At 35.4% G+C, this 9,935-nt stretch overlaps 1 protein-coding gene across 1 annotated transcript; it reads right to left on the reverse strand.

Moving 5' to 3' along the window:
- Positions 1-331: 331 nt before the first annotated feature.
- LOC131528922 (macrophage mannose receptor 1-like) lies at positions 332-9,627 on the reverse strand. The gene is made up of 11 exons (XM_058758391.1): positions 9,498-9,627; positions 6,191-6,574; positions 5,754-6,104; positions 4,414-4,776; positions 3,938-4,315; positions 3,286-3,660; positions 2,854-3,198; positions 2,303-2,671; positions 1,694-2,089; positions 1,107-1,468; positions 332-842 (listed from the first exon to the last, which is right to left on the reverse strand). The coding sequence occupies exons 1-10, from the start codon at positions 9,520-9,522 to the stop codon at positions 1,392-1,394; spliced, it is 3,063 nt and encodes a 1,020-aa protein (XP_058614374.1). The 5' UTR covers positions 9,523-9,627; the 3' UTR covers positions 332-842; positions 1,107-1,391.
- Positions 9,628-9,935: the final 308 nt, after the last annotated feature.

Below are 9,935 nucleotides of genomic sequence, written 5' to 3' on the forward strand. Positions count from 1 at the left end.
TTGACTCCATGCCACACAGATGTGAAGCAGTTTTAAAAAACTGTGGTCATACAACTAAATATTAGTTTAGTGATTCACAGGATTGCTAAATCCTAGAAACAAAAACGTTTGTACAAAATAGTTTTGAGTTTGTACAGTCAAAGGCAGACACTATTTTTTTGAACACACCCCTTTCAACTAATTGCCCAATTGCACAGCCTTAAGAGGGTCCATATCATGAATGCTGGGTCTTGTTTGTTTTCTGAGAATCTACTGCACCTACTGGTAACTTGTTTGCCACGTAGCAATAAAAAATATACTAAAAACCTTGATTATTCTGGTTAGTCACATTGTACTGCTATTATTTTTAACAATACTGTATGAATACTAATATTTTAAACTCGAACTGTTTGAAGCAATTGGAGCAGAGTTAATTTCCATGGTAGCATAACAGTAACATGCTGTAAATATGAAGAGCTGTAAATTAGTGGTAGAGGGCTGTAAATGGACAGTACATTACTGGCATCTCTGCTGCTAGTAAATTACTGTTATTTAATGGCACAATTTTTAATAGTGTATGTACAGCTGTACTGTACTGTAAGACCATTTTTTTTAAATCATTTTAATGATAAATTCAAGTTACATTAATTTGGATACAAACCTCTTTACTGATTTAATAGGTCCATTAGAACAACATAAAACATAATGTCATAATATAATGCTCTATTATTGAGCCCAAAACTGTAGTGGAAACTGTTTTTTGAAATTGTTGTCCTCCTCCATCAGGGATTGATCTTACGATAGTCTCTCAAATTCATGGTGACATTGCTGGGAAGTCCGAGCCTCATCATCTCCTCTTGTAACTGAAAAAATATGAGCTTTATCACAAACCTATCATGCGCTGATATATCAGTCATACTGTTTAAGTATCAAATTTATTTATTTATTATTCAAATTTAAAAGTATTGTTGCACATTATTGCCTAGAGTTCTTCTGAAATGAAATGTTTTATAGAAAATGACATGTAGTTACAATAAATTAAATGAAGTATAAACTACAATGCTTATGTAAAAACATTGTAAATATTCATTACTGTAAGTAAATGATTCATACTGACTTTTACTTACCTGTATAATCACAAGCTCTTCAATTTGAGACTCTGACAAATTTTCTAGACTTGTAACTTCTACTCGCATTCCCATCACTGATCATTTAAAAAAAAAAAAAAAGATGGAACAAGTCAGGTGTTAAAATTAAAAATTATTAGACCCACACTATTAAAGATTTTATGGGTCAAAAGTCAAAATTTCATGCTGACTTGCTACATTGAAAAAAAAATCTTTTAGTTTCAGTTCAGTTTCAGTCTCAATTAAACCATGTAAACAAAACTTTGTTTTGACCTTCAAAACTTTTTACAATGCATTATGTACTGAAATCAGCAGAAACAAATAGATCACATACAGTATATACTCAAACATACCATACTCATCTGAAAATGTGAATTGATGTGATGATCATCATATTCAGCAAAAAAACAAACAGAAGGCTTACATTAGCAAAACTTTGTCATAAGTATCATATGTTACACTTATTATGAAGACTTTTGTTTCTTTTTATTTTACAGAATCCACATTTACATCCACATTTTCTTGTTTTTGTGCATAACAACCTGATGTTTATTCTTTTATTTCATTACAGAAGGTAATTTTCTCACCACTGTAACAGAAGAAAGGCAAACTGGCAAAGCAGTTCTCATCTGTCCACTGGCCAAAATGCGGTAAAGACACAGCTGTGCAGTGTTCCGATCCATACAGTCCTGGGACATTTACACCATTATCTGGTTGTGCAGCAACATTTTGAGTCGATGGAAGCCAATATGTGAATGAAGAGCCGCTCTGATCTGACCACAGTCTGTTTCTGTGCAGACCAATCCATATAGTATATCCATAATAATATCCATAACTATGTGTAATGCTCAGTATCTGTTGACGCTCTGTCTCATTCCTCACACTGGCCAGGTCTGTGTATTTCTCTCTGCAGTAGCTTTGAGCTCCAATCCAGGTCCTATACTCATATACCACAACATATTTCTGAGTGGTGTTTTCTCTACCTAAGATAAAAGATAACACTCAATAAACTTTATGTTTCTGGGTGGTACATTAGGTTTTTGATCCAGGCCAACTAAGCCAAGACATCTTCCAGAGATTTTACTACAATGAAGGTAATGTTTGTTGAGGCTTTGACTTAGCAACTAGTGTTTTACTGAAAGGAAACTCAATATGTATATATAAAAATTTATAAAAATTAAATTGGAATGTCTTACCATCATAGCAGACAAATGGGTAAGAACTGTCACATGAATAATCAAACCATTTTCCATTATAATCCATGTAAACACACAGTTCATTCCCAACATTGTTGTTTGGTTCATGATAAAAGTTTATGAAATCTCTCTCTCCTTCCTGATAGAAATCATTGTCTTCCAGTGACCATCTCCAGCTGTTCACATCATCATACAGTCCAATCCAGGCTGAACCATTGTAACTCCCATTAACTGTGTTAATCAGTCTGTTCATTTCCTCCATGTTCTCAATGGTGACCAGATCAGTGTAATTCTGTCTGCAGTATCTCTGAGCTTCAGTCCAGCTCTTAGACTCATTCACAAAGTGATACTGACGGGATGATGCTGATGCTGTCAGGGCAGAGAAAAATGTAATGATAGAAAAGATACATATTCGATCAAGTCACACCTTTATTTTATCAGTCCCTTTATTTTGTGATGTTCTAATATATCCTATTGTTATTTGTTACTTTGTCTCACTGTTTAAAAAATACAAGTTATTTGTTTATTTTTCGGGCTAGAGATCTACTTACCACTGTAGCAAATGAAAGGTAATGCAGTGTTGCAGTTTTCATCTGTCCAGCTTCCAGAGTCACTAAATGACACTGCAGTGCAGTATTCACTGTTTCCAGCATTATCTGGCTGTCCTGTCCTCCAGTTACTGAATGAAGAGTTGCTCTGATTTGACCAAGATCTGGTTCTGTACAGTCCAATCCAAGCAACTGAGTAATATGCAATTAATGACTGAACCCTGTAGTTTTCAATCTCATTCCTGATACTGACGAGGTCTGTGTGATGTTCTCTGCAGTAACTCTGAGCTTCAGTCCAGGTTTTGGACTGGTAAACATACACATAACTTGTACTAGCATTCACTCTTCCTGTGGGAAGCAATTTAAATATGTGATATATCATGTAATCATAAATATTTTATTCTAATTCTTTAAGAGTCCAACAGCATTTCTCACCATCATAGCAAACAAAGGGATATCTATAGGAGCAAAAGGCTTCACTCCATGTTCCCTGATAATATGACATGTACACACACAGACTCTGTCCACCTGAATTCACTTGTTGCTGAACAAACCAGCTTTTAAAATCTCCCCCTAATGCTGTATTATCCAGAGACCATCTCCAGCTGCTCATATCATCATACAGACCAATCCAAGCTTTGCCATAGTAAGTGACATGTACTGTTTTAATCAGCCTTTTCATTTCCTCCATGTTATCAATGGTGGCCAGATCAGTGTAATTCTGTCTGCAGTATCTCTGAGCTTCGGTCCAGGTTTTAGACTCAGACACAAAGTGATACTGACGAGTGCATGAAGATTGTGTGCAGGTTCCTGTGAATTGTTTTACAGCACAGAAAGAAGAAAAAATGTTGCCATGAGCTGGTCACTGATGTACCAATAAACCATGATATTGTGAACAAATTGTCATTGTTCAAATTAGTTAATTATTTTTTGTTCACGACTGCATAACAATTACAAAGGATTGATATAAAACAGGTTAAATATGTTGTATATTTGTCCAAATTAAATCTTTCATGTTAAAGAAAGGTGTTTAAACTCTTTCTCATTCCTGTCAAAAAATGGCATCTAACAAAGCAACTGAACTTACTGCTATAGCAGAAGAAAGGCATGCTGGATACACAGATCTCATCTGTCCATCGGCCTGAATATCTGAATGATACTGCAGTGCAGTGCTGATATCCATGTTCATAAGCATGGTTAACGCCGTTATCTGGTTGTGCCTGTAACCCAGGAATTTGTGGCCTCCAGTTTTGATATGTAGTATTCTGTCTGTTTGACCAAATCCTGCTTCTGTACAGTCCGATCCAGACTCCATATCCCCATGTTGTCTCAAGGATCCTCTGGTTCTCAGTCTGATTTCTCACATTGACAAGATCTGTGTAATGATCTCTGCAGTATCTACGAGCCTCTGACCAGGTTTTCCAGTTATAGATAAAGATGTAACTCTGTGTGGCATTCACTCTACCTGAGATATGAAATATGACAAAAGCATTAGCTCTTACTAAAAAAAAAAGAAAAAAAAAAAAAATCTAATTTATAAAAAAAAAAAGGAAATGGCCTTACCATCATAGCAAACAAAAGGCACTGAGTTGTCACATGACAAATCATACCATTTTCCATAATTATCCATGTACACACACAGCTGGTTCCCACCATTGTTGTCCGGTTCATGATACCAGTTTCTGAACTCTCTCTCTCCTTCCTGATAGAAATCATTGTCTTCCAGTGACCATCTCCAGCTGTTCACATCATCATACAGTCCAATCCAGGCTGAACCATAGTAACTCCCATTAACTGTGTTAATCAGCCTGTTCATTTCCTCCATGTTATCAATGGTGGCCAGATCGGTATAATTCTGCCTGCAGTATATCTGAGCTTCAGTCCAGCTCTTAGACTCATTCACAAAGTGATACTGACGGGATGATGCTGTCAACAGAAGAAACAAATTAAATGAAAACCTTTTACTTTTATGACATCAGCCATCAAACTGCATGAACTTCTCAAGTTTGTGTCAAACCTTATGATCATGTTCTCAAACATGATTTGAGATTATCCAAAAAGCATGTGCTTTTTGTACAAAGGAGTTCGCATGATCAGTGTATTTAACATCATAACATTTATTTTACATTTGTAAGTTCCAAAAGTTAGTTTATTTGCTGATTGAGATTAGACTTTGAAACCCAGATTTATATTTATACTAAACCCAGAATAGTTATATTGACTCTTTAACCTATATGTCTGTGCTTTCTTGAAATCAATATGATCACATTGAGGTAAAATGGGATAGATATCATGGATTACTATCCAAGCTAGAAAATGTTTATGACAGTGAAAAGATGTTCACCCACCCAAAAAATTCTGTCATCATTTATTCACCCTCATGTTGCTACAAAATAAATTACTTTCTTCTGTAGACCATCAAAGAAAAATTATATTGTATTTTATTATATACAAATATAATAATAATAATTATTATTATTATTAATATTATTTCATTCCATAGAAGATGGAAATGTATACAAATTTGGAATGACATGAGGGTGAATAAGTGATGACAGAATTAAAATATTTGGGTGAACTATTAACCTATTAAAGGGCCGTTCACACCAAGAATGATAACTGTGGTAACTATATTAGTGTCCACACTAATGCACAATAAAATTCAGTTTATTATAAGCACACTGCAGTTATGTTGTCTGCCACTTTAAATGCTCAATGCTCAAAGTGTTTATCATTCATCATCTGGAAAAATCATTCTAAATGTGATTCCAAAGAGATCGTTCTTATCATTGTTATAGATGTGCTGTGAACTTTATAGTATTTATAGCTGTGCTGTGTCTTTGTATCGCTATTGTTATACAGTATATTGGCCTTGGTGCTAACGGCCTTTAGGATCTACTCACCATTGTGGCAAAAGAAAGGAAATGCATAATTGCAGTTTTCATCAGTCCATTTCCCAGAGTCACTAAATGACACTGCAGTGCAGGATCCTGCAGTATCTGGTTGCCATGTGCTCCAGTAAGTAAATGAAGAGTTGCTCTGATCTGACCAAGATCTGGTTCTGTACAGTCCAATCCAAACAGTTTGATAATAATAATAATTATTACTTCGTAATAAATACTGGATCTTCTGGTTTTCAACCTCATTTCTGATACTGACGAGGTCTGTGTGATGTTCTCTGCAGTAACTCTGAGCTTCACTCCAGGTTCTGTACTGGTAAATGAAAACATAAGTTGCACTGGCATTTTCTCTTCCTGAAAAATATGAATATCAAATTTAGTTCAGAGAAATGATGGTTTAGTTATTTTCACTGTCTTATGCATTTAAAAGAACAGCTCACCATCATAGCAGACCGTAAGATAAAATGCATAGTTGCAGCTTGCAGTATACCATAACCCATTATATATATAAACACACAGGCTTTGTCCTCCAGAATTCCCTGGTCCTGGGTTATACCAGTTCCTGAAGTTTTTCTCTCCAACCTTGAAGAAATCACTGTCCGCTAGAGTCCAATTCCAACTGTTGAGATCATCATAGAGTCCAATCCAGGCTAAATCTATTGAATCAGAATTCACTGTGTTGATCAACTGGATCGTCTGTTGTTCATTTTCAGTGGTGGCCAGATCAGTGTATTTATCTCTACAGTATCTCTGAGCTTCTGTCCAAGTCTTGGATTCATTCACAAAGACATACTGAGGGGCACACAGTGTGAGGGTAAAGAAACCTGTTGAAAACACAAAAGTTGCCTTATGTTGAGATCACATGACCACATCACATGATACTATCTCAGTTATGTCCATCATCAGGCTCTATGGCCCTGTCCCAAATCCTCACTTTTGTGGTGTACTGCCGCTTTGACTGTTGGGTAGAAGTATGTGGAAGTGCGCATCGAGGGCGCATAGTGGCCAAAAAGTGGGCATTTGCGAGCACCCTTCTGAAAGCGATCATGATGAATGGGACACATACGGTCTTGTGGATTTAACGGACATGCGCATACAGCAGCCACTGGCCCATTGGAAGTGCGCATGAAAGTCTATTTCTATAATGGCAGTGATAATGGACCATTAATTATCCTGATAGGTAACAGTATAAGGTCCTGGTCCAAACCAAAAATATTTATCTATACTATACACCACTGTGAATCTCAAAATGACCTGTACATTCAAGACAAGAAATAAAAATCTCTTTCTACAATGTGAAAAGGTATCCAAATATGAGGTCAAAACTCTCCACTATTTTTTTCATTCCTTCCTTGGACATAAAAAGTGTTTTGTCTAGATCTACAACCACACAACCTTAACCTTACTTTATGTCATATAAATAGGGTAAACGTACCTATTAAGCTCATGTACCCATTAAGCACACTTCCATTTTTGATCTCAGATTATAAAAAGAAAAAATAATTTATTATCCTTGTTACCACATACCTCCTGTAATTTCAAGTCAATCAGATCATTGCACACTGAGATATGGGTCTCCATATGTTCACACTGTCTGGCGGCCATTTTGAAAGCTGTCTAAAAACTTTCACCAAAATGTGCATTTTTTAGATGTTTAAGCATTTATTTTGGGTAAGTTTCACTACCTACTGTAAAATTAAGAGATTAATGTTCAGACCTTTGCATATTATAGCCTGGAACTTGGATGTAGGAAATAACATTATTGGCCTATTGGCAAAGGGCATCTCAGGTACCGCACTCCAGTGGTTTGAGTTTTACCTATCAGATAGGTCCTTCAAGGTAACTTGGAGAGGTGAGGTGTCCAAGTCGCAATATCTAACTACTGGGGTGCCTCAGGGCTAAGTTCTTGGACCATTTCTCTTCTCTGTCTATATGGCATCACTAGGTTATGTCATTCAGAAACATGGCTTTTCATATCACTGCTATGCTGATGACACTCAACTTTACCTCTCATTCCATCCTGATGATTCGATGATAGCTGCTTGCATCTCAGCTTGTCTAACAGACATTTCTTGCTGGATGAAAGACCATCACCTTCAACTCAACCTTGTCAGGACAGAACTGCTTGTGGTTCCATCAAACCCATCGTTTCATCACAATTTCACCATCCAGTTAGACACATCAACCATAACTTCTTCAAAAACAGCCAAAAATCTTGGAATTATGGCTTTTTTTCTGTCCAGGCTGGACTATTTCAATGCTCTCTTGGCAGGTCTTCCAACCAGTTCTAGCAAACCTTTACAATTAATCGAGAACGCGGCAGCAAGATTAATTTTTAATGAGCCAAAAAGAATGCACGTCACATCTCTGTTTATTAATTTGCATAAAATTCAAAGCATTAATGTTTGCCTACAAAACCACCCCTTTACCTAAATTCATTACTTCAGACTTATGTACCCTCTAGAAGCTTGCGTTCTGCAAGTGAACGTCACTTTATTGTGCCATCCCAAAGAGGCACAAAATCACTTTCACAGACTTTTAAATTAAATGTTCCCTCCTGGTGGAATGACCTGACCAACTCAATCCGAGCAGCTGAGTCCTTAGCCATCTTCAAGAATTTGCTAAAAACACATCTCTTCCATCTTTATTTGACCCTCTAACTCTAGCACTCTCTTTTCTAATTTTACTGTAAAATGGCTTGTTCAGATGGCTCAAATTGAAACAATTGGACAAATTTTAGATGAAATGTGAACAAAACAACTTTTGTTTGCAACATGTATAGAATATCCTTGCTCAGTTCACACAAAATAACAAATTGACTATTTCTATTGAGTCAAAAACAAAACAAAACATCCAAACCCCCATCAAATAAATTTTTAAATAACCAAGATATAGATTTAAAAAAAAGAAAAAGAAAAAGGATCAAAATGTCCCATACCTGAGAACAGTAGCAATAAAACCATGGCTGCGGACAAAAACTCAACTTAAGTAATTAAGTTGCCTGTCTCACTAGCCAATTTCTCTCTCTCTCTCTCTCTCTCTCTCTCTCTCTTTCTGTCTCTCTATTTTGTATTCTCTTTATTGCAAAATGCATAATGTGGGAGTGACCATTTTCTTTAACATCACAAAACCTGTTAGATGACCTATAACTAACTTACCAACTTAAAGAATATATGAATATATATATATATATATATATATATATATATATATATATATATATATATATATATATATATATGTTCAGCCACTTTCCATTCAGTTTCTACACTGGCTTTTTATATTTAAAAAAAAAAAAAAACTTTATCATTGTTGATGATGATTTAAATTCTAAATTATACATTTTAAATTCCAACTTCATTCTAAAAGACAAGAAACATGAATCCAGAGCTTGATAACATAAAAGGCAAGGGAACCACCTACCAAAGTATAATTTAACCTGAAAATCAAAATCTAAATATTTTAAACCGAGAAAATTATGACATAAAAAAGGGAAAATTATCAATTCTGCACTGTCTCAAGGTCACAAATCAGATAAGCACATTTGTGACAATGAGCATGTGAAAAGGACTGATTGTCCTGTTACTATTGCAGTATACACACACACAAATCATAAAAATGTAATAATTTGGTATGAATGCAAAAACAGAAGTGTTCTGCTGTGGTCAACTGCTGGACCCCCTCCCTCCACATATATTTTTTAAATAACCAAGATAAGGATTAAAAATATATAAAAAGGTTCCATACCTGAGAGTAATACCAGTGAAAACATGGCTCTGGATGAAAATTATGCCTGTTTTGTTGTAATTTATATATGTGTTAAAAAAAAAGTAATTAAGCACCAGTTTTGTCAATATTGTTGTTGACTTCAAGTCCCCTGTCTTGCTCACCAGTTTATGTTTGGGGCTGCCTTTATATTTATAGCAAAATGTGGGTGGATCTTCTTTAAAATCACAAAACCTGTTGGGTCACCCAAGCTACCAGTATGAGTTTGTTCAGCAGAAATTTACAAAATATAGATGGGATCTGTTAGTTAACACAACATCAACAAACCTGTTAGACTACCTTAGCAAAAGCATAAAGTAAGAGACATGCAGTAAATTGAAGAATATATGAATTAATTTCTATTCATCAGCTTTTCAATTTCTACAGTAGCTTTTCATACAAAAAAAGTAATCAATAAAT

The sequence above is a fragment of the Onychostoma macrolepis genome, chromosome 21 (assembly GCF_012432095.1).
Source record: "Onychostoma macrolepis isolate SWU-2019 chromosome 21, ASM1243209v1, whole genome shotgun sequence".
Lineage (NCBI taxonomy): Eukaryota > Metazoa > Chordata > Actinopteri > Cypriniformes > Cyprinidae > Onychostoma > Onychostoma macrolepis.

What these genes read in the sequence shown, in the direction of transcription:
- LOC131528922 (XM_058758391.1), bottom strand. Translation starts at nt 9,522, where the DNA reads ATGTTTTCACTGGTATTACTCTCAG. An exon ending in TCCCTTTGTTTGCTATGATG is followed by an intron (nt 3,199 to 3,285) that starts GTGAGAAATGCT and finishes TGCTTCCCACAG; the next exon opens with GAAGAGTGAATGCTAGTACA. An exon ending in CCCATTTGTCTGCTATGATG is followed by an intron (nt 2,090 to 2,302) that starts GTAAGACATTCC and finishes CTTTTATCTTAG; the next exon opens with GTAGAGAAAACACCACTCAG.